Source organism: Podarcis liolepis (genome assembly GCF_965112155.1).
Source record: "Podarcis liolepis genome assembly, chromosome: 7".
NCBI lineage: Eukaryota > Metazoa > Chordata > Lepidosauria > Squamata > Lacertidae > Podarcis > Podarcis liolepis.
In genome coordinates, this window is record NC_139561.1 from 81,799,795 (window position 1) to 81,823,901 (window position 24,107).

Genomic DNA, 24,107 nt, shown 5'->3' on the forward strand with positions numbered 1-24,107 from the left:
CCAAGAACTGAACCACAGCTGCAAAGGTGGCAGCAGCCTTCAATGCTTTCATAGGAGGCTGCCCCTGGGGGATATTTCCTCTTCTGTGGGTGAGCCATATCTCCTGGTGTAGTTATTTTCTTCCAATTCTTTCTTCTATAGGTATTTTTGGGAGCAAATTTGTTTTCAAGTCCTGTATCTATGCACTGTATTGCATCAGAGACTATTCCAGTGTCACCGTAACATCAACTATCTACATGTTGATCAAGACCTACTGCTGTAACACAGATATGTGCAACAGTGAAACTCTTGAACGTAAGTAGCAGCAGCAGTGGGGGATTCAAGAGGGCTGGTTGCCCCAGGTGCATTCGCTTCCCTCCCCAAACCCCACCAATATCACTGCCACCCAACCTTGACAGGAGCCATTTACAGGCAGGGCAGGGGCAATTCACCTTCCCCTTGGGGAGAGGAAGAGAGGTGGGGACACCATGGAGGTGAAGGGCAGGCTTCTCAGCAGAGTCTGGCTCCCGCCCTCCTGCCTCCAGCCCTTTTCAAACTGAAGACAGAAGCTCGGATTGGGATTTGAACTGAGAACCCCAAAACTTGAAGTTAGGCTGGGCTGAATTACATATTGAGGCCTCCTCAGGTGTGACTGGTGAAGCACTATGATGCCTCTGGATTGGTCAGGCCAACCTCGCCTGATATTATTCACAGTCCCTCTCCTGCAGCAGCTTCGGATATTTACCCTTTTCTCCAAAGAGCTCACCATTTTAGACTCAAAACACTCTTTGAAACAGGTCGGGCTGAGAGATGGTGGCTGGCATAAGGTCCCCCAGCAAGCGTCATGGCTTGAGCATGGATTTGAACCTTGGTTTCCCAGATTCTAGACCAACCCTCTAACCAGTACATCACACTGTCTCATTGGATTCCCAGAGCTCTAGCCCTTCCTCCAAAAGCTAGACTCCTCCTCTTTCTTTGATGCATTTTTAGAGCTATTTTTAGCAGGACAGACTCCTTTCCCGTTTCTGTGTGAGGAATTTAATTTCTTCAGGTTTGCATCCTTCTAAAGCAAATGCTAATAAAACTATATTAGATACCATGGGCTCCTGTGCCACCTGCACAAATCCTTCCCTCACCTCTTGTTCCATTTTCCCTATTTGAAGATGTTGTCCTAAGTCACTATTAGCCCTACGGAGGAAGGGGAAAGCGAGCAGTTAGTCCGGGTGCAGAGCCAGCGCACCCATGACGGCCTCGGTCCAGTATATCTGAAGGAGCGTCTCCACCCCCATCATTCTGCCCAGACACTGAGGTCCAGTGCTGAGGGCATTCTGGTGGATCCCTCACTGTGAGAAGCCAAGTTACAGGGCCTGGTTAGGCAGAGGGCCTTCTCGGTAGTGGCACCCGCCCTGTGGAACGCCCTCCCACTAGATGTCAAAGAGAAAAACAACTAACAGACTTTTAGAAGACATCTGAAGGCAGCTCTGTTTAGGGAAGCTTTTAATGTTTAACAGATTGTTGCATTTTAATATCTTGTTGGAAGCCACCCAGAGTGGCTGGTGAAACCCGGCCAGATGGGCGGGGTATATATATATATTATTATTATTATTATTATTATTATTATTATTATTATTATGCAAGGTGAGATGACCTCCTGCCTTCTGCTGCTGCTGCTGCCACCAACAGGTGTGTAGAGCACACCTTGGAGGCTGGAAACAAGTGTCAAAGGCGGTGGGGGAATTACCACACACACAGCACTACGTACTTCCCTTTAGCAATCCCCCCACCCTGGTGTATACTGTTATTTACAGCACTATAACAAAGAATTATGGGAGTGCTAGTTTGTTAAGGGTGCTGAGAGTTGGTAGGAAAACCCCTATTCCCCTCACAGAGCTATGGTTTAGCAATCAACCCCCACAAAATAGCTCTTATTATCACCATCAATCTCCGGCACTGAACTTGTTGGCCTAGTGTGGGGCACCAAGGAGAGTTTGGCTGTCCGACCACCTAGCGCAGCAGCAGCCACCCTGTCAGGCCTGTTGGATGTGGTGGCCGGCTGAGCCTTGGAGTTCCCTAACCTACTGATAGATAATTTATTACGGTCAAAGACCAGCTCACAGAACATAACACAATAAAAACAGTGTTCATAAAGATGAAATATACAATTGGAACAGATTGCAGCAATAGGTCATGAGTTAAAATTGAGATATATACATACACCCGTACAACTGAGATTTGGGCTACCATAAAAAATTGACCCTGAGGCACCTCAAAGGGCAACTTCAGCATTTCCCTAGTAAGCTATTTTATTCTAGAGGATGATCTGTGGCTACAAATCTGGGTGCAGAATCTGGCTACCAGCCAGGTCGTCTTATGATCTTTGCCTAAGAGGAGAGAATTAAGTTTAGACTTGTCTGAAAGATCGGCGAGCCTCTTCAGCAAAGGATTATGTTGAGATCTACGAATCTCAACATAAAAAGGACATCTAAAAAATATATGTTCGAGGCTTCCTATTTCCCCTAATGTCAGGTGCAAAGTCTCTGTGCGTACGGGACCCTTCTGTAGGAGCCTTCCAGAACTGGTGAGAGTAGCAGGCCATGAAATTTATGTCTTCCCACCATAATTTTTCCCATTGTTCCATGTAAATATTATAACCCAAATCTTGCGCCCATCTCACCATTACAGCTTTCACTTGTTCTTCCTTTACCTCCCATTCCAATAGGAGGTCGTATACATGTGAGATATATTTTCCTTCACTTTGTATCAATGCTTTTTCAAATTCTGATGTTTCTTTTGCAAGTCCTGCTTTTTTATCAATGGTTAATCTTTGATGAATTTAAAATATTGCAGCCAGTCTGTTAGGAGCCCTTTAATTTCTTCATATTTTTTCAGTATAGGTTCATCCTGTTGTCCTTCTACTAATAATCGGTATGTGGCCCGTTCCCCATCCATATTCTTTTTCTTAACTGCCTGTGCTTCTGTAGGTAAGGTCCACAGAGGGATCTTACAGGTTTAACCTGTGCATTTGATTTATCTGCCGCGGTCCCCGCTAATTGATTTGCGACTCCAATTAGCGATTTATGGCCGCCCGGCACACTTCCTCTTGCGCAGCTCTCAGTCACGTCTCAGCAGAGTCTCGCACAGCGGTGTAAACTGTCACGTAGTTTTGGCTTAGCATCCAGACAAACACACACAGCACCGGTTTGTCTATTTACAGCTTTTATTCCAACATTTCTCAGGAATTTCCAGGACTATTTGCAGCCATGACAAAACTGCATCCTTTCCCCACAGAGCACAGAGTGGGACTGGCAAACTCTTCCCAAGCTCCTCCCAAGCTTCCAAAATTGACGTCAGAATGGTGTGGCATCATGGGAAGAACTTAACTCGTTAAGTTCCAGCCTCAACACCCCCCTTGCTGCACCTTCTGACAAGACCCTTTTGAGTTCAACACCTTCCCCTTTGCCTTGTGCCCCTTCCCGGCATCTTTCCCAGGCACCTGTTGAACCCTTTCAACACTCCCAGAATCACACTGTGCGAATCTGGCCCACGCACTTGTCGCTTGGTACCTTTCAGGTGGAATGCCCTTTGTTGTGCGACTAGACCTTCTGGGCATAAACTCAGATGTTACCTCTGACTCACTGCCACCAGGAACTGTGTCCTCCGCCTCACGGGATTCCCCTTCTGACTTAAAGCATTTTCGAATCCTCTCCATTACACTCACAGGAGAACTAGGCTCACTCTTGGCCTCTCTTTTCACAACCTGTGGCGAAACTACAGATACCTCCTCCTGTTCCTGACTTTGGTCAGTTACCTGATCGTCATCATCGGACTCAGCCTCTCTTTCCTCCCCCTCAGAATCTTCCTGTTCTGAGTCAGAGAGACACTCTGAGAGAATATCACGCTTGACAGCAGTCTTTGACTTTTTATCCTGCTCATAGAACTCAGCGTGCTTGCTGATCAGTAACTTACTCTGATCACCTGATGGAAACGCAAACCTCCATGCACTCGCTGCTGGCTCATACCCACAGAAAATCATTTTCCGGAACTTGGATCCATCTGGCCCCTGCAAAGCAGCAGGTACTGACACAGATGCATGTGACCCGAACATACGCAAAAAATGAATCTGGGGTTTCCTGCCATGCAACAACCTAAACGGTGTGTCACCTACCATTGAATTGTAGGTCCGATTCCAGGTGAAGCTTACATACTTGATTGCCTCCAGCCAAAACCTTGGAGGTAACCCAGAATCTTTCAGCAACACCTGTGCAGTTTTAACCAGAGCCTGACACCTGATCTCTGACACTCCTCTCTGATTGGGTGAAGTCACTGTGTGACGTATCCCTTTCTTGCGAAAGAACTTCTGCAAAGCAGAACCTGTAAACCCAGCTCCTCTGTCACTCGTGACAGCTTGCACTTTGGTGGAAAACCTTATTTCTACCTCCTCAATCCAATGTTTGATCAGCTGTGCTGCATCATCCTTGGATTTGAGACCGTGTGTCCAGGAATTCTGTGTAAAATCCTCCTGCATCGTAAGCAGATACCTTGACCCTCCCAGACTTGGTTCCTTTACAGGACCCCACAAATCTATGTGAATTTGTTCAAAAGGTTTTGTTGTTATCCTCTCTACTTTCGGATAACTGCATCCTTTTACCTTTGCCAGTTTGCAAGTTTCACAACTTACAGCATGTCCACATTCTGAGATCTTACAACCTTTGGAAACTTCAGGTAGCACCTGTAGTTGTTCCAAACAACCATGAGCTGTTCGTGTATGCCAAGTATGGACACATGAATCATGATTGGGAATTGTAGCACGCAGTGCTTGTGCTTTCTCAACCTTCCCATCACCCTCCAGAGGCGTTTTAAGAATGAAGAGATCATTCTGCCCCTTTTTAACCTTGGCAAGCATCCTCCCTCCTTTGGAGATTGTGCACACATCATCCTGAAAACAAACCGTAAATCCCATTTTCAGTAAATAAGGCACAGATAAAAGACAGTGGTGCATCCCAGGAACAGTACAACACTCCAACGTTTCCTGTAAAATAGACATAAAGAGATTTGTAACGTTAGTCACATATTTTTTCTGTCCATTTGCAAACAGTACAGTTTTTCCAACCGGAATTGCCTTGCAATTCCACCTCTCAACAGCAGGTGTCTCTGGAATCAAATTGCAATTAGCTGCAGAGTCAATAATAAAACTTAGTTCTCAGCTTGTGTCACAGCTGTCTTCAGACAAAGCCAGACTAGCTGTTATCTGATACGTCTCCTCACGTTGTTTTCCACGTCCTTCTCTTGCGTTCCCACGCTGGCCTCCTCTCCCAGACTGGTTCCCATGGAAACCCGACTGATTTCCATGATAGGTGTCCTTGAAGCCTTCCTGTCCAGCTGCCCTCGCTTTCTGTGGGCAGTCTCTTTTGAGATGACTGTGGGAACCACACACGTAGCACCGACGAGTGGAAAAAGCCTGAACAAAGCTCTCATCTGGCCTGCCCCCCCCTTTTTCCCGGTGGAGCTCCCTGCGCCAGACTTGCTCTCCCTGAGGCGCCTCTCCTGTTCGTCAGCCAAGCGTCCTGTGACGTACGCCAGAGTCAGATCCTGCAGATTCATAGACTCCAAAGTTAGACATAAATTGTCATAACTTTTGTCCAGAGAGCTTAGCAAAATATAAACCTTCAACTCATCTGTAAAGTTCACCTGCAACAGCCGCAGTTCATTAAACACAGAGAGCATCTCTGTAACATGCTGTCTTATGTCCCCACCTGGACGCAGCTTCATCTCAAACAAACGCCTGGTGGTGTGGATTTTAGCACCAGCTGTGGTCCTGTGGTGCACTCTTTCAAGAGCAGCATAAGCGTCATGCGCAGTGTCCAAACCCTCCACATGGGGCAACTCTGAACCCTCCAAACTGAGCACTATAGCTCCCAGGGCTTTCTGGTTTCTCCTCTGCGAAGCATGCGCATCTGCAATTGCTGCAGCTGCAGCTCCGGCGGCTGGTTGAGGCAGTGGAGGCCTTAAGACCGCGTCCCACAGACCCTTAGCTACCAGCCAGGCCTTCAGCTTTCTGCTCCATTCCGCCCAATTCTGGCCGTTTAACTTTTCGAAAGGCACGGAGAATGAATCATGGCCGTCCGCCATCTCCTTCCGTTCTCCCAAGGGGCCCCAAGCTGTACTTACAAAAACACCAGCTCCTCTGGCTTCTCTCCCTGGAGAAACGATACCTTGCTGCTCTCAGCTCTCAGCAACACAGGCAAATCTCTGCGTTTTTCAGCTTGCTTGCTTGCTTCCGCCTCCTACCGTGCCTCCTGCTCGAAACCGCAGATCAAAGCTCCCGGCAGTATCTTCCGTGACAGTTTTACGATCGATGATTTAGGTTACCCCATAACCTGTGCATTTGATTTATCTGCCGCGGTCCCCGCTAATTGATTTGCGACTCCAATTAGCGATTTATGGCCGCCCGGCACACTTCCTCTTGCGCAGCTCTCAGTCACGTCTCAGCAGAGTCTCGCACAGCGGTGTAAACTGTCACGTAGTTTTGGCTTAGCATCCAGACAAACACACACAGCACCGGTTTGTCTATTTACAGCTTTTATTCCAACATTTCTCAGGAATTTCCAGGACTATTTGCAGCCATGACAAAACTGCATCCTTTCCCCACAGAGCACAGAGTGGGACTGGCAAACTCTTCCCAAGCTCCTCCCAAGCTTCCAAAATTGACGTCAGAATGGTGTGGCATCATGGGAAGAACTTAACTCGTTAAGTTCCAGCCTCAACTCAACAGCCTTTAATTAGCTGTTTTTTCTTTTTCTTTTACTTTATATTGTATTTTTATTGGTGCTAGCCACACCAAGCCCAGTTCTGGCCGGGGAGGGCGGGGTATAAATAAATTATTATTATTATTATTATTATTATTATTATTATTATTATTATTATCTACCATTTTTTCCTAGGTGAAATTGTAATTTCACCTAGAACTAAGCACATCTTTTTCCAGAAATGATTTTTTAAGGAGGAAACTGCTAAGAGTTTTCTTTTTCTTCCCCTCTCTAAGAAAGTGGGTCATTTTGTAGTATTTCATCACCATCTTGTGTGTATCTGTGGCTACCATTTAGTCTCTCAAAATGCCCTCCAATGGTGCTCAGTGCTAAGCCCAATTGCTTAAAGCAGTAACCTTGTGCTTAAAATGTATGCTGTGAATGTGCCCCAGTCAGAAATCTCTTGCACCATGCCTTAATGTAGCCCTGGATGAATGGAGCAAGGCTGGAGCACTATACTTGGAGAAGTGCTGGGAGCTGGTACACATCCCTCTTGGAAGGGGGAGCACAATTCCCATCCCTCACATACAGCCAGATGTGGTTTGAAGCTGCAAACTAACTGCAAGGTTGGGGTGCTGTGGTGATTGCTTTACAGTGCCAGAGCCTGAGGAGAGGGAGCTCAATGGGCTGAAGTGCCCAAGTTGCTACTCCTTCACAAGCGATCAGTGCCAGTCCAAGAAAACCATCAGCTGCAGAAATAACGAGGACCGCTGCTTCTACTATGCGGGAAGCATCAATCTTGGTGAGTCTCTGCATCCTGTGAGTGCAGCTACGGCATTTAAAGCAGTATCACGCCACCTTGAACAGTCAGGCTTCCCAAAAAAAACATGCTGGCAAGGGTGCTGAAAGTTATTAGGAGACGCTGCTCCCCTCACAGTGTGTCTGGGATAGTCAAGAGCCCAAGGAGGAGGGATTGGTGACCAGAGGAATCGGGTGGAGGAGCATCCAGGGGAGGGGCTAGTGATTTGTGGGCTTCTGTGCTACCCGTGAGGCAGCTCCTGGTGGTGGTGGAAGAGGGGAGTCAGGAGGGGGAGACCAGGAAGCCAAATACAAAGCAGGAGAAAGAGGCAGGAGAAGATTTGCAGGACATCTCTTTTTCTTCCGATTCATCCACCCTCCCTCAGAGTCTGGAGAACTTGTGGTGCTCCCAGAGAGAGTCATAGCTTTGGAAACTGTGGGTCCTCCCTGCACTTCCACTTGTTCCATGCCTAGAAAGCACAATTCTGATTGGTTTTCCACTTACACATCCAGCAGAATGGATGACCCCTGGGTGTGTTCAGGACACAGAGCTACCATTTTATGATTTTCTTGGGAAAGGGGTTGATTGTTAAACCACTCTGGGAATTAGGCTTAGCCAAGGGAGGATGGTTAATGCTACTCTGCAGAGCAAGACGAGCTCTTGTGACTCTCAAAACTTAGGTAGCTTGTAATCAGCCCCAGGCTGCTGCTGTCACCCCCAATACCTGACCAAGCTGGGAGTTTGTAATCCACAATCTTAGTTCTCCATCGCTTTAGCTTGAACTAAGAACTGGACCATAGAGTTCCACTGGAACCTGAAGTGCAGCAGGCAGAATAGACTGCTCTATGAGCAAGTGTAGATGTGCCCCATGGTGGTGGACAGCTGCCAGGAACATACTGGTGACAGCCAGATGTATATCGAACTAGTGTTCCATATTGTGCTGTTCTGAAAACTACAAGATCGTCGATAAATTGATGAATTTCTGCCTGGAATCCTGTAGCTGTTTATTCCATTTTTTCCCAGCAACTCCTTAAAACATTTTTGTTTAGACACGCCTATCCAGACATGTGGCACGTGAGTGGCGCTGTGGGTTAAACCACAGAGCCTAGAACTTGCCGATCAGAAGGTCGGCGGTTCGAATCCTTGTGACAGGGTGAGCTCCCGTTGCTTGGTCCCTGCTCCTAACATCCTAGCAGTTCGAAAGCACATCAAAGTGCAAGTAGATAAATAGGTACCGCTCCAGCAGGAAGGTAAACGGCATTTCCGTGTGCTGCTGTGGTTCACCAGAAGTGGCTTAGTCATGCTGGTCACATGACCTGGAACCTGTATGCCAGCTCCCTTGGCCAATAAAGCGAGATGAGCACCGCAACCCCAGAGTCGGTCACGACTGGACCTGATTGTCAGGGATCCCTTTACCTTTACTTTATCCAGACATGTAGATTGGACGCACTCTATTCCCTTTTGCTGTTCATTCTAATGAGTTTTAAATATTTTAATAGTTTTAACTGCTTGTATTGCTAATGTTAATATTTCTTGTAAACCCCTAGTGGTTTTTACTGCAGTCATGTGGTATATTGATTTTGTTAAATAAAAATACATCCTAAAATTTGGATCTTAATTGGGGAGGGCCCCTCATGTCTAGGGACCAAAGGTGTCCCTCTAGGACTCTCTCTCTCTGGCCCTTCGAATCCTCCTTAGCCACACCTCCTCTCCCTAGGCCACACCCCTCACAAGCCCCACTTTATACCCTACCTGAATGCTTTGTCCTCACTGGATTGCCCACACACGTTTCTGGTTTTTTATCAATAATTATACCTTCCTGGTTGATAATCCCTTTCTGTCCCTCTTAAAGAAAACAAACATGAATCTGAATCATATTAACATAAACTACTTTACTATCAGATTCATTCAGGTTTACAGAGTTGTTCCTGAAGGCAGGCTTAGGTTACATAACAGATAAACTATATACTAGATAGTAGTGAATCATGAGAAGACTGCATCCGAGCAGTTACCACTTAACACTCCTTGCAGCAACCGACCAACAGACCAATTGACAAAACTGCCTGCGGTTAGTCCTCTCGCGGAATGTTGGACTTGACTAGCAGCTTTATATCCCACAAAAAGCACCTGTATGTTTCTTTCCAACAGGGAATACCAAGCTAAAGGCTGCTGCCCGAGGCTGTACGACGGCATATATGTGTAACTTCATCAGTGGAACAGACATTGCGTTTCGAAATTACACCATCTTGACCACTAGAGCAGAGTGCTCCATAGCAAAACACTCTGTCTATGAACTGTAGCTGAGAGAGAGAAAGCAAATCTCCAACTTCCAGAAGAACCCACAATTTAGGGAAATTGGCTGCCTTGTGAGGTCATTGAATCATGTCCAAAATAAATATATGTAGCCAATAATGAGTGTTGTATCGTGTGTGTGTTTTTTCCAAATGCAACATTTGTTGGGGGGAACATTTGTCAGGCAGTCAGACAACTGGGAAAGGTCTGACTCTGAGACTGAGAGAACGCAGTCACAGGCAGAGCCAGAGTAGGTGAGTTGAGCCTTGCACCCTTCAGAGTTTCAAGACATTTTAGAGCAGCAGACCCAGGAAGCTCACAGTCTGGGAATGAAGGGGGAGATGACCTTGGGGGTAGTTGCTAGGCAACCTGGAGGAAAGCAGCATTCAGAGTACTCTTCTTTAGAGAGTGGGGGTGAAGTCTGCCCACTTTCTCCACAAAGCAGGAGATAGGAAAGGGTTAAGATGCAACAGGAGGACAAGAGGGGAAGGACTGGACATTGTCAGCCTTCATGTTGGGTACACACCAGGGACACAGACTGGGCAATTCTTAGCTAAGAATGGCAGGCTCATGCCGCTCTCTCTGTGTTAATTGTTAATAAACTTACCATAAATCTTCCAAGAGGCTCATTAATTCTTATCGGAGCCTGTTTGCCTGCCTGAGATCATTACATCTCCCTAAGAAAGAGGACTGTTTTGTAGAACATTGTCCACCATTGTGTGTGGGGGGGGTTCTTTTCCAACAAATTTTTATACTTTCCCCATACACCATAGATTGCTTTTCTTATTACATGATTCAGAAAACCTGTATGTACTTTGGTCTTTTCACACCACAAATATGCATGCCATCCAAATCTGTTATCATGACCCCCAAGATCTACTATCTCGGTATTTTTTAGAATTATCCATTCCTTTAGCCAGCAGAGACAAGACGCCTCATAATGCAATTTTAAATCTGGCAAGGAGAAGCCCCCTCTTTCTTTATCATCTATTAGTAATTTATATTTAATCCTTGGTTTCTTCCCCTGCCAGATAAATTTAGTTATATCTTTTAGCCATTGTTTGAAGTGTCCATCCCCACTGGCCACAGGTATTGTCTGAAACAAAACTGAATGTATTCTTGGCAATACATTCATCTTTATAACAGAAATTCTTCCCCCAAGTGATAAATTTATTCTTCCCCAATTTCCAAGTTCTTTATCTCTTTCCAATTTGTTTCATAATTACGCTAAAATATTTATATTTTTAACAGTTAGCCATACACCCAAATATTTCACCTTTCTTCAATTGTTAGTTGTGTTGCTAGTTGTAATTCATTTATATTTTCTTCAGTCATATTTTTTACCAATAATTTCATTTTATTTTTATTTAACTTAAATCCCGCTACCTGTCCAAACTCATACATTTTGTTGAGTACCCTTGGTATGTTCACCAATGGATTCCAGAGCTACCACTTCCATGAATTCTGGGAAGAGGGGTTGATAGTTAAACCACTCTGAGAATTAGGCTTAGCCAAGCAAGGATAGTTAATGATACTCTGCTGAGCAATACGAGCTCTTGTGACTCACAAAGCTTTCGCAGCTTGTAATCAGGCCCAGGTTGCTGCTGTCACCCCCAAAGCCAGACCAAGGTTGGGAGTTTGTAATCCACAATCCTAGTTCTCCATCGCTTTAACTTGAACTAAGAACTAGACCATAGAGTTCCACTCAAACCTGAAGTGCAGCTGGCAGAAAAGACTGCTGTGTTAGCAAGTCTAGGGTGCCCCAGGGTCAACGGACAGCTGCCAGGAACATACTGGTGACAGCCAGTTGCATATGAAAATAAAGCATCCTTTATTTCCCTCATGGCTGGGCCAGCTCTATATTAAAGGAAAGTGTGCATAGAAGTGCATCTATTAGTGAAGAATAATTTACAAAATACAATTAAGTGGAGAATCCTAAACATAAGGAACCAGTTTCAAGCAGGCCTTCATAAGAAGTTGGCATAAAGTACGCCAGTTCCAAACTGCATTTAGTTGGAGCAGATTAGGGAGGAAGGACATGAAAATTAAGATTTCAAGATTCTTGGAGTCTTCTTCTCTAAAAAGCTGGCGTTGGCATTGCCAAGACTGCCAAATAATCATGCTGGAGTGGAGGGTTCTTTCCCTTGGGGAATTTCCAGAGTGTCACTATTTTCAGTTGGGATTGAATCACACACTGCCAAATTCAGGCTGTACAATTAAGGCTGATCTGGAGCTCATGTACAACCAACCCACTTACTAGGAACAAAACAAAACAGGAAATGCACTGCAAAGTATGACATAGCAATTGCTTTGCACAATGTTTTTTAACTTCCCCACAAACAAATCAAAATAAATGCTTAGTCAATAGCCAATGTTGTCTAACCTCCCTGCAAACATTCTGCAACCAAATGAGAGTGGATGCTCAAGCAAGTTGCCTGGAAGCTGCCCTAGAGCAAGCATTGTTAGTATTTTCCACTGCCACTATTGCAGAGGGTCACGTGATCCAATGATTTCATTTCTTATCACTGTGTGTGTGAGCGGAAGTCAAGCCGACAAATTTCCGTTTTTGCTCTCTGTCCAGCTAAGGGCTAGAGAGGATGTGTGAGAAGGAGCTCACACAAAAAGCCATGTTTCTTTTGTTTCTTTTGCTGTAAATAATAAAATACTTGATGCCACAATTCCTACACATTTTGCTTTTGCTGGCTCTGCTACTACGCTTTATATCGTGCAGATGTCTTTTGGATGTGTGCCGATGCTTTCTCCGGGACTCCAGCGAGAGACACCTCCCATCAAGCATGTCCAAAGTCCGGCCCGCGGGCCAACTGCAGCCCGTGTTCCGGTTTAAAATGACCCACACAGGCCGGGGAAAGTGGAGGCTTCACTTGCCATGTGTGCGTCTGATTCTGGTGTGAGGGCCGAGGGCAGGAAGGCAGGCAGGCAGGCAAGCCAGGGACGTCTTTACCATTGGGCATAGTGGCACAGTGAGCCAGGGCGCCAAGCAGTGTAGGGCACCAGGTGGAGAGTCCAGGGAGAATCTGGGGAGGGGAGAGGAGGGAGGTAAGTGAGGCGGAGCGGGGGCTTGGTGCCTGTGCACCTCCAGTGCCCATCGGAGGCAAGAGGCTTTCCCAGAGTCCAGAGCTCTCTCTGCTGGCTCCGAGACACACCACCTCCTCGGCTGTGTAGTGTGTGCTTGCATCCCAAGTTCTGAGCATAATAAACGTGACTCTACCACCGCTCCTCCTGTCCACTCTACCTCCTCCCGCTGCCCACGCCACCTCTGCACTCCTTCACACGAAACACATTTCTTTCCCCTGCCCAATCCCTTCCCAGTCAGGCTCTCTCCTCCCCCCACTTCCTCCCCAAGCAAGGATGGCGAGACTGCGACTGAGTGAGCACGCTTCTCTGCTGCGGCGACGCAGATGGCCCAGCTCGCTTCGCCTGTCCCTGCCCGGATGAGACCCCCACCTGCCTCCCCCATCGCGCTGGGCTGCCCAGCCCCACACCAAGATCCTGTTAGTTTCTGTTTGCCACTGAGCAGCTGCTTAGAGTCACAGAACTCTGTTTACATTCCAGACACATTCCATACTATTGGAAGTCTCACGGGAGACGGGAGACGGGATACGGGATGTGACGTTAGTGGTTTCCTGTTTCCTTTGTTCCTTTGTTTCAGTTGCTCTCTGCTTTCATAGAGAGAGGATGTGTTTTTTGTCTGTGTAGCTTAGTAATAAAACTCTTTGCAATGTAGCCCAAACCTCTCGTCTCTTTCCTGTGCTGGAAACTCTGCTGAAGAATGTGCCTGAGGCCTTATCAAAGGCTCAGGTCGTTAAACACGTCGGGAAGCGATTCTGAAGGACTCGGAGAAAGAAAATGAGCTTTATCAGCTTGGCCGAGCGGAGATCCCGACAGATCCCGCTGCAGGAGCTGATGCCCAGGGCAGCAGTGTGAGGGCAGTAGCAACCTTTCCTAAAAAAGGTAAACAACTTTGGAGTTCCCCCCCTTAAAAAACGTCAACAATTCTGGGAAACAAGGGGGCGCTGGAGGGATCGTTGCACCATGGCACCAGATATGCTTAACACGGCCCCACCCTAGCCTGAGTTTTGTCTCCAGTGTGTGTGCAAAATTCCCAGCACTGGGTAATCAGCAGCCAATCATGCCATCTTCTCTCCTTTGAGCCAAGCTGGCTGTGTGCGAGAAAGTCGAGCGGTGGCGGAGGAGAAATGACACCACCCAAAAGAAACACACACACACCTGTGGCTGCCAAGTCGAGCGCTCCCCTGGATGGTACCCCTTGCTGCAGGTGGCAGCAGCAGGAGACAAGAATTGGAGGGGTGGGGAGGAGGAGGAGCGGGGGAATGGGCGGCTTCTCTCTTCTCGATCCACCTGGTTCGTTTCTTACGGGGGTGGGGAAGAACCCTGAGAAAATTTGCTGGAGACGAGAAGTGGGGTCGTCTTTATATAGCGTGCAGAGTATTCCGCTTGCACAACCACTTTCGTGAGCGATCCTTAGGATCACCTGCGCAGAGCTGAAGGAGAACCTGTTCACTTAGCACACATCCGCCACTGCCCCAGCTCAGGTCTGTGAAAGTTAAGATGCCTTTGTTTGAAGCAAGTGGGGATAGTTCCGTCTTCTGCCCAGATTATCACCCTGCAGGCACATTTACACAAGAAAGGACCCTGAGATACGCCTTTGAGTTGGGATGTCTCTTTTTTATGGATCGCTGGTGAAGTAGAGAGGAAATGCAAGAGAGCAACTTTAGAATCAATAGCAGGTTTTTTGTTTATCAGCACAGTGTTTTCATTTGACTTGCAGGGTTCGTTAGAAATTAGGCAGTTGTGATCATGGTATCTCCCCTGCCAGGTAAGAACCCTGGAAGGGTTCAATAATGCTTTTGGATGGCATGCATATTTGTGGTACGACAAGGTTAAGGTTCATAAAGGGTTCAAAAACCATATTGTCAGAAAAGCAATATTTATTGTCTGGACTAAATACAAGGACTTATTAGAAAACAAGACCCCGAGATGGCTATCACCAATGGAGGCTAAGGCCCGAAAAAGACTCAATATGGAGGCCAGTTGGCCGAAATATTGGGAAATAATAGAAAAAATCGGAGACAATTGGAGGTTGCAGAGCTTAGAAAAATTAAAGAATAAGGTGCGAGATTGGTTACATTACGCTCAAATTCAAGAGGTTTTTAAATTGGATAAAAAGATAGGATTCCAGGTGGAAAAATCGAAACTAGAGACAGAATTGTTAGAACCAAAGACCAAGGTACTTTCGAGAATGTATAATTTGCTGCTTAAATGGAATACTCAGGATGAGACAGTCAAATCAGCCATGATAAAATGGGCTCAGGATATTGGGTATAACATTATGTTTGAGGACTGGGAAAGGTTATGGACCACCGGAATGAAATTCACGGCATGTAATGCCTTGAAGGAAAATATTATGAAAATGATTTATAGGTGGTACATGACCCCAGTCAAGCTTGCAAAAATATATCACCTGTCTGATAATAAATGTTGGAAATGTAAGGAGGCTGAAGGGACGTTCTTTCACCTCTGGTGGACTTGTCCAAGAGCGAAGGCCTTCTGGGAAATGATCTATAATGAGTTAAAAAAGGTATTTAAGTATACCTTTCCCAAGAAACCAGAGGCCTTCCTCTTGGGCATTGTCGGCCAGAAAGTGTTAAAGAAGGATAGAACTTTCTTTATGTATGCAACTACAGCAGCAAGAATACTCATCGCAAAACATTGGAAGACACAAGATTTGCCCACACTGGAAGAGTGGCAGACGCAATTGATGGACTACATGGAACTGGCTGAAATGACTGGCAGAATCCGAGATTTGGGAGAAGAAACAATGGAAGAGGACTGGAAAAAATTTAAGGACTATTTACAAAAACAATATAAGTTGTATGAATGTTAAGAATTTGCACGATTCGGAAACTTTAGCTCCAGCAATTAGATTTGTGAAACAGGAAATTAAGTTTCAAGTAAGAAAAGGTTAAAATTCAAGGTAATACTATGTTTAATTTAAGATATAAGTAATTGATAAAAAGTACTTTAAACTTAGAGGTATAGTATTTGAAAAGTACAAAATAAGGTACGAAACAAGGTAATAATTTGCTGACATTTTTATTATAATGAATGCAGGGTAAGGGAGATGTGAGGAAGTCCAGTTAGTTATATAAAAAAATGTTTTGAATGGTTGGTTTTCTTTTTTTTCTTTTTTTTTCTTTTTCTTTTACTTCTTTCTTCAGTGTATGTTTCTAACTTTGTATCTGAAAATTTAATAAAATATTTTATATTAAAAAAAAGAAATTAGGCAGTTGTGAATAATCCCCTGGTATGATTGCTACCATCAGCACAAATTGCATCTTCTCTTAGGCATGCATGTTTCAATTGTTCAAAAATTATCAAGAGTATCCTTCACAACAGACCTGCGAAGTAGGTAGGATTTGTCCCAGCCTACTTCACAGGACTGTTGTGAAAGGTATAACAGTACAAATGTTGAACACTAGAACCATGCATATTTAAGGGAATGTGTAATTTTGCAGGTGGGGCAGGGAACTAGGACTAATGGAACGGCTTGCTTGATGACATATTGTGAACACGACATGTATACCTGGTGTTATGTTCCTGTTAATATTTTTTGAACTTAAAAGTTGACAGACAACCTTTATTACTGTGGTACCTCAGGTTACATGGCTTCAGGTTACATTCGCTTCAGGTTACAGACTCCGCTAACCCAGAAATAGTGCTTCAGGTTAAGAACTTTGCTTCAGGATGAGAACATAAATCATGCTCTGGCGGCACGGCAGCAGCGGGAGGCGCCATTAGCTAAAGTGGTGCTTCAGGTTAAGAACAATTTCAGGTTAAGAACAGACCTCCAGAACAAATTAAGTACTTAACCTGAGGTACCACTGTACCAATAATATGTAATGTACTTTACAGTGTTCCTGACATATATTTCAGCTTCCTGGATATATATTTTTCATCCGGCCTTCAGATATGAAAGGCAGAGTGATTTGTCATCCATGTGACGAAATGAAAAGTATGCCGTTTGCAATAAACTTTGCATAAAATAGTTAATTTGCATTTAATTTTAATGGTCCAAAGAATGTCAGGCAAAATGGTCGGCCCTCATGCATGTTCACTTCATCAAATCTGGCTCTCTTTGAAAAAGGTTTGTGGACACACCTGCCCTAGAGACTTGGAGATCCTTGGTTCTTTTGGAGGAAGGGTCTGGGGGGGGGGGTGATGGAGCAAGAGAACAGAGCCAGGACTCCTCTAACAGAGGTGGAAAAAGTGAGTTTCAGAAGGTCAGGAAGTGAGAGCCAAAACTCCTACATCCTTTCTTTCCAACTTGGGAGGTTGCAGAGTCAGGATAGAAACATTTCTATCTGCCTGCTGCGTTTTTAGCTGGGTATCAGTGCTAGCAAGGCTGGCAGGCACACAAGCTGAAATGCATAAAATACTTCCAGCCAGAATAATAAACCAAGTTGGTTTCTTATGGTGCTACAGCACCCTCTGGTGAATGTCTTGGAAGGGTTCTGAAAAACAGCACCATAATTCCCAAATTCTCTATGGATGGTTGTGCTGAAAAAACTAAGCACATTTTAATTTAAAAACATGACCTTGTGAAATGGGCTTGATTAAAATGAATTGGATGGAGCTGAGGCATTATTTTAAAATTGTATGCAACTGTCAGCGATGTTAAGAATTAGCACAGGCTCATTGTCTTCCGCTCTGAGATCCCATAAATATCGTAACTAAATCAACCTGTGGGCCCAGAGTCAGTTTCTCTCAGGGAGGTTGTTATTACCTACTTTTTTCCTCTCACTTTTTTATTTTCTTAGTGCTGCTTAGCCTTTTCAAACACAACAAAAGAGAGAAAACCCATAATTAAACTTCTCTCTCTTTTCTGCCTCCACTCCACTCAGGAGTGGAGGCAGAAAAGTAGCAGGAACGATTTAGAAGCTAATCCCCTAGCCCAGATTAAGGAAGTAATAAAATGAACATAACCTGCCACTTAGAAAGATATTTTGCTGATTGGAACTTACTTTTGTAGGTAAACGTTGCAAAAGGATCTTGTCCAAAGTATGAGTGGATAATTTATAGGATGTTCTAAGTGTAGCCAGCACTTCAATTCTGCTTTCAAGAGATATCACATATGGCAGTTCTTTGTAGAGCTTAAGTATATAGGGTGATCTCAATACACATTCAGAACCGGTAGCATAGTGGCAAATTCAGAAATGCAGGGCAGTGGCGTAGCGTGGGGGGTGCAAGGGGGGGCCGGCCGCACCGGGCGCAACATCTGGGGGGGCGCGCGCGCTGCCTCCGGAGTCAGGGCCAGGCAGCCCCTCCTCACAGCCCTGCCTCCGCTGCTGCTGCTGCAGCTGCTGGGCCATGTTGCATTTTCCTCACCTCTCTGCCCCCTCCTCCTCCGGGCAAGCGGCGTTGTTTGGGCGGCAGCGCCAGCGGCAACTCGCCTCAGATCAGTAGGTTGGGGTTGGGGGGGTGCAAATTACTTGCCTTGCCCTGGGTTAGGGGGCGCAAATTACTTGCCTTGCCCCGGGTGCTGGCAACTCACACTATGCCGCTGATGCAGGGTCCCTCCATGATAGTCATAGCCACGGCCACAGGGAACCAGGCAGAGGGCCTTTTCGGTATTGGGGCCACCATGTGGAACGCCCTCCCACCAGATGTCAAAGAAATAAGCAACTATCTGCATAGCTGTCAACGTTCTGAATAGGATTCCTCACAAGAAAAGGGAAAAGTTGACAGCTATGACTATCTGACTTTTAGAAGACATCTGAAGGTAGCCCTGTTTAGGGAAACTTTCAATATTTGATGAAGGCGCCCAGAGTTGCTGGGGAAACCCAGCCAGATGAGCGAGGTATAAATAATAAATTATTATTATTATTCTAAGATTATACAATAATCTTATGGAATAATAATAATTACGAATTTATTACAATCAATGCAGATCTCCATGTGTTAGCTTTCAGATAGATCTTCTCTTTTCTGTGCACCTATCTGGGCAAATGGTTTGATATGCTCCAATATCATCTTTCAGAGTGACTTAAGTTGCGTTTTCCTTGAGGTTCCATTGAACGTGACAAAATTTACATGTCATTGTCTTCAAACGGAAGCACCTTGCATTGTCAGTGTTATTAAACACTTAGTTTTGGAGTGCACAGAACAACCACTTCTTCATACTTCCTACATACCTTCTCCAGAGTGACCCTTAGAGCCAATCCTCAGTGGCTGACGCACCTCTGGAAAGGCTTGAAGGATCGGAGATAATAATGGATATAAAAACATTTGTTACAGAATGGCTTAATAAGCAACACCCAACCCTTAAAATAACTCCAAGTGACGTAGATAAGAATATACAGGGTCCCCAGCTGTCAATCATCTGTATAGCAACAACTGAGGGGTATTATAATTAAGACAGCATGATTGTCTTTGAAGAGGGAAGCTATGAGCACCGTTTGAGACTCTTCTGACCCGGCGATGGAGGGACATAAAATCTTAATTTTTAATGACTAAGGCTGCTGCCTTTGAATAAGCCAAGAGAAGATAAAATGGGTGTGGGAGCCTTGTAGCAACAGTTAATGCACTTCAGTCACAGTCAACAGGCTTTTGGCATCAGCAGAAGGATCCCAGCATAAATTTTTGACTTGGGAGGCTGCTCTATACTGTCAGACCTCTGCTCCTCCATCTCGCTCAGCTCTGTCAATACTGTTTGGCAATGGCTTTCCAGGGTTTCAGACCTACCTAGAGGTGCTGGGAACTGAATCTGGTACTGCCCACATGCAAACTGTGTCCTTAGCCACTGTGCCAAGGAACTTTCCCCATGTAGTGATCAGGTGGGATTACAATGAGGAATTATAACATATGCATCAAGCCATTGTGTCCACGATGAATGCATTGTGTTGACTGGGTTTAATGTATTGTCAATAATTTCTGATTAAATCCCATAAGATTCTACATTTATGCCATATTTTCTCTACTGTCCATTTTTCTTGCTTGAAAAGTCACGTACACAGCCCAGCTGCCAGCTGCTTCACCAGGTATGCATCCTGGGCTGTGAAAGATAGTGGGCAGCTTCTTTGAAGTAGCCTTTCCCATATGTTAATCTCAGGATGTTGATCTTAGGGCCTGGAAGGTGATAAAGTTTCACAGGAAGGTGATAAAGATGCCTATCTCCTTGCCATCCTTCCATCCTCTCCTGTTTACTCCTCAGTTTCTCCAGTCCTCTTTTATTTACTCTCAGATTATGTATGCATGCTCAGAGTAGTCTTTGTACTTAAAAGAATTTCTTTTGATCTAACTTTGTCCCCACGTGGGGTTTGTTGACATGCTCAGAAGAAAACTGATTGGTTCTTACGAACACTCTGCAAAAAGTCATTTTGTGAATAAATCGACCTGGGCCAGGGAGTGGAGGGACAGATTATTATACACACCCTTCCCAGAGTCTTGCTGGTTCAAGCCGCTGTGTGTATTCTTATCAATCAGAGTTGAATCCTCCCTTTATTTTGGGAGCGCCTCACCCCACCCACAGACTTAACGAACTTTTGGGGTTTGAAATCTGAAAAGCAAGGCCCACATATTGAAGGTGGGGGCAATTTCTGATAAATTCGTTATTTTATACTCTTTGTAAACCACTTTGCATTTCTATTACAATCAAGTGGAGTATAAGTTTTGTGAGGTAATAAATTTAAGTTGGGGGAGGATTGTCGAAGGTATCTGACCTGTCCGACTGGGTATAGGGTCATATATAAATTCAATAAATAATAATAATAACCTCCATGCCATTGGAATGGCCATGTCACATGGCATAGCATCATTCTGAGGGGGGATTCTGCAGAAAAATTGGTGTACCTTTCACCTAGGGAGCATGACATAATATGGCAAAGGACCCGCTGGGAAGAGAAAATGGTCCCTACTGAAAAGAGCTCTGCTGTTGCTGTTCTTACTTCAAGATGGCCGCTGGTTTGTCTTACATCCAGCTGGGTAGTGGGGTGTTTAGCTGTAGTTGCCTCAGCTTCTTGTCCGCCTCACCCACAGCTTTGTTTTAGCTATAATTTTATTTGTACACCACTTAGAGGTGGCAGTTCATAAATCTTTAAAGAATTTTTTTAAGGCTTACAAATCAATCACTATACAATGGAACCTTGGTTCCTGAACTTAATCCATTCTGGGAGTCCATTTGATTCCTGAAACGGTTCAGGAACCAAGGTGCGTGGCTTCCAATTGGCTGTAGAGCTTTCTGCAGCCAATCGAAAGCCGCACCGGACATTCAGCTTCCAAAGAATGGTCGAAAACCAGAACAATCACTTCCAGTTTTTGATCGTTCGGGAGCTGGAACGTTCAGCTCCCAAGGCATTCAGGAACCAAGGTTCTGCTGTACAGCTTTGGGCAAATGTTGACAATGCTCTTCTCTATGCCTTTGAGACCCATGAGGTGTCTCAATGTGTCTTTGACACCTGTGAGGTGTATTTTCAGGGCCCACCTTACTCCTGTGTAATTTTTCGGTTATGAATTTTCTGAATTTCACACTGTTAATTGTTTAGATTTCTATGTTGCTTCACCTGGCTTTGACCCTTCCCCACAACAGCCTCACCTTCTCCACAGCTCAAAGAAACACCCATGCAAGAGAATGTTGGCCATTTGCTGCTTCATTGTAGAAAATCCAGCCAAACCTTCTCAGTGGAACAGACAGGAAATGGCTTCCTTCCAAGAACTTTATTAATTATGACATAGGCAGCAATCGGTTTTCGCAAATGTCAGCCAAATGTCACGTTCCAGCAGGTGAACAGAGAAGAAGAAGAGAAGAAGAAGGGTTTGGACTTGATATCCTGCCTCTTGCTCCCCTTAAGGAGTCTCAAAGCGGCTAACATTCTCCTTTCCCTTCCTCCCCCACAACAAACACTCTGTGAGGTGAGTGAGGCTAAGATACTTCAGAGAAGCGTGACTAGCCCAAGGTCACCCAGCACCTGCATGTGGAGGAGTGGAGACGCGAACCTGGTTCCCCAGATTATGAGACTACCGCTCTTAACCACTACACCACACTGGGCAATCATGGCTGCCCCACAGGAGAGGCGGGGGAGCAGCAGCTCCAAAGGAAGTAGGGAACAGCCCTTAGTCCATTCCCAGAAAAGCAGAACGACATATTCAGATCTGTAAGAACGAGTGGAGCAGTGGCCAACCTGTGGTTCCAACATCATCATGGGTGGCACAATTCCCATCATCCCTCACAACCGGCATTGCTGACTGGGGCTGCTGGGAGTTGGAGTTCAACAACATGCACAAGAGGAGCCTCAGGCCCAGGGACCAAATGCAGCCCTTTGGGCCTCTTTGCCTGGCCCTTGGGATTCTCCCTAGACCTTTCCCTAGCCACACCCCTCAATGGCCTTGCTTCACCTCCAACTTGAATGTTATGGCCTGGCTGGAATATGCCCTTATACTAACACCGGCTCCCTCGGTCAGAAAGTGAGATGAGCGCCACAACCCTATAGTCGCCTTTGACTGGACTTAATCGTCCAGGGGTCCTTTACCTCTCATAATGACTCTTGCTTGTCTGAATGGACAACAGAGAAGGTTGTGCAATTGTACATTGAAAGTACCCTACCATACAATGGCAATGTCAATGTCAAAAGAGATTCTGTAGAGCACAACAACCAATTAACACACCATTCATCCAAAGTGGGGGGGGGGGCATTGACTTCCAACCGGTGCAGAATTAAACAGTCTCACAGAATGTGAGCTTCCTTGTTTTATTTGTATTCTGCAATGCTTTTGGGAGGCTGGTGTATCAGGAAATACACACTGGCTCTGCAGGTTTGAGAGGCTATTGGTGCGGAAATTGTTTGCTATGTTTCCAGTAGATGCACAGCCTTTCAAAACACATTAACTCAGGCCAATAAATTTATGACAGGCTGTGAAGCCATTCTAGTGAGTGGTGGTTTTCCTTTCCTACAGACTGATTTCACTCGGTGTAATACCAGGTGTAAGGAATCGGTGGCACTCCTGGTATGGCAAATATGAGGTATTATCCAACGACACCTGGTGAGTCATAGGTTCCTCATCCCTGCTCGGTGCCCCACCATATACATAAAATGCACATTTGACAGATTTTCGAGAAAACAGAATCTGGCTAGTATTTCTTTTATTGCTTTAAAAAAATGAAAGTTAACACACATGTAACTTCGACATACACAGAGAAGAGAAGGACAGTGTCAGAGCTGCTTGAAGATCCTAGCTCACCGAGGATCACGCTAGCCAGCGATCATTAAGTAAAAGTCTTTATTGAATTACAGTTTCCATTCTCACGCTGCTGCGCGCAACTCTACGTCTAGTAGCTAGATCGGCGAAGCTCCGTCTGAGTCTCCGCCCCGTGTGCACCAACTTAATATCCTAGCCTTGCTCCACCTTTTCCGCCTGACTGTCCTCCTCTGGGTCCCTCTACCCCCCGGGGCTTCTTCCTTCCGGGATTCTTCTGACGCTGACCCGGACCCTCCTGCCTCCTTGCGCCGGGCTTTAGGACCTGGTTCCCTTTCGGGGCTGCTTACTGCGCCGCCTTCCTCTGCATTTGAACTTGGCGCGCGCGCCCAACCTTCCACTTTCCTCTTAACCGTTTCTTCGCTCCCCGATGGAGGTGTGGCCACTCCTGACTCATGCCCTCCCTCCTGTGGTGAGCTGCCAGCGCTTCCCCCCTGGCTCCCTTCCTCTTCCCTGCTTCCTGGCGGTGACTCTGGTCCCGATTTCCAGCTGCTCCCCCCTGAGTCCCCTCTGGCTCTATCTTCCTGGGGTGCCCCCCTAGACTCCCCCCTTGCCCTGGCCACTGGTGCTCCTTTCTGTGAATCCTCTGATTCACTGGAAAGACTAGGAGATCTCGGGTCGTCGTCATCACTCATCTTTTCTTCTGCCTCCTCCCCTTCGCTCTCTGTTTCCTCCCTTGCCCGTGCCTCTGCTCCTAAACCCCTGACAGACAGCATTCCTGCAGTACTGAGTGTGATCTTTGAGCAAATGATGGGCTGCCAGTAGCAGGAGGTTTATATGGATTCTGTTCCTTCATTCCTGCATATCACACCCTTGTGCTGCAATAAATCTACCTTCTGTATAGCCATCCCTTTTCTTAGTCATTGCTTTTTTTAAAAAAATGCAAATATATATATGTGTATATTCTGCCGATAGCTGAGTTTATGAAAAAGAAGCAAACAGATGCAAAAGTGTGCCTGATATATATATTTCCACCTGATTGGCCGATTTCTTTTATTTCC

The 24,107-nt window shown here is 45.6% G+C and overlaps 1 protein-coding gene across 1 annotated transcript; it reads left to right on the forward strand.

The window, feature by feature from the left end:
* The first annotated feature begins 223 nt into the window (after positions 1 to 223).
* LOC310712533 (phospholipase A2 inhibitor and Ly6/PLAUR domain-containing protein-like) lies at positions 224 to 9,887 on the forward strand. The gene is made up of 3 exons (XM_083515688.1): positions 224 to 294; positions 7,381 to 7,527; positions 9,673 to 9,887. Exons 1-3 carry the CDS (start codon positions 237 to 239, stop codon positions 9,822 to 9,824), a joined length of 357 nt encoding a protein of 118 aa, XP_083371814.1. The 5' UTR covers positions 224 to 236; the 3' UTR covers positions 9,825 to 9,887.
* The last annotated feature ends 14,220 nt before the right edge of the window (positions 9,888 to 24,107 follow it).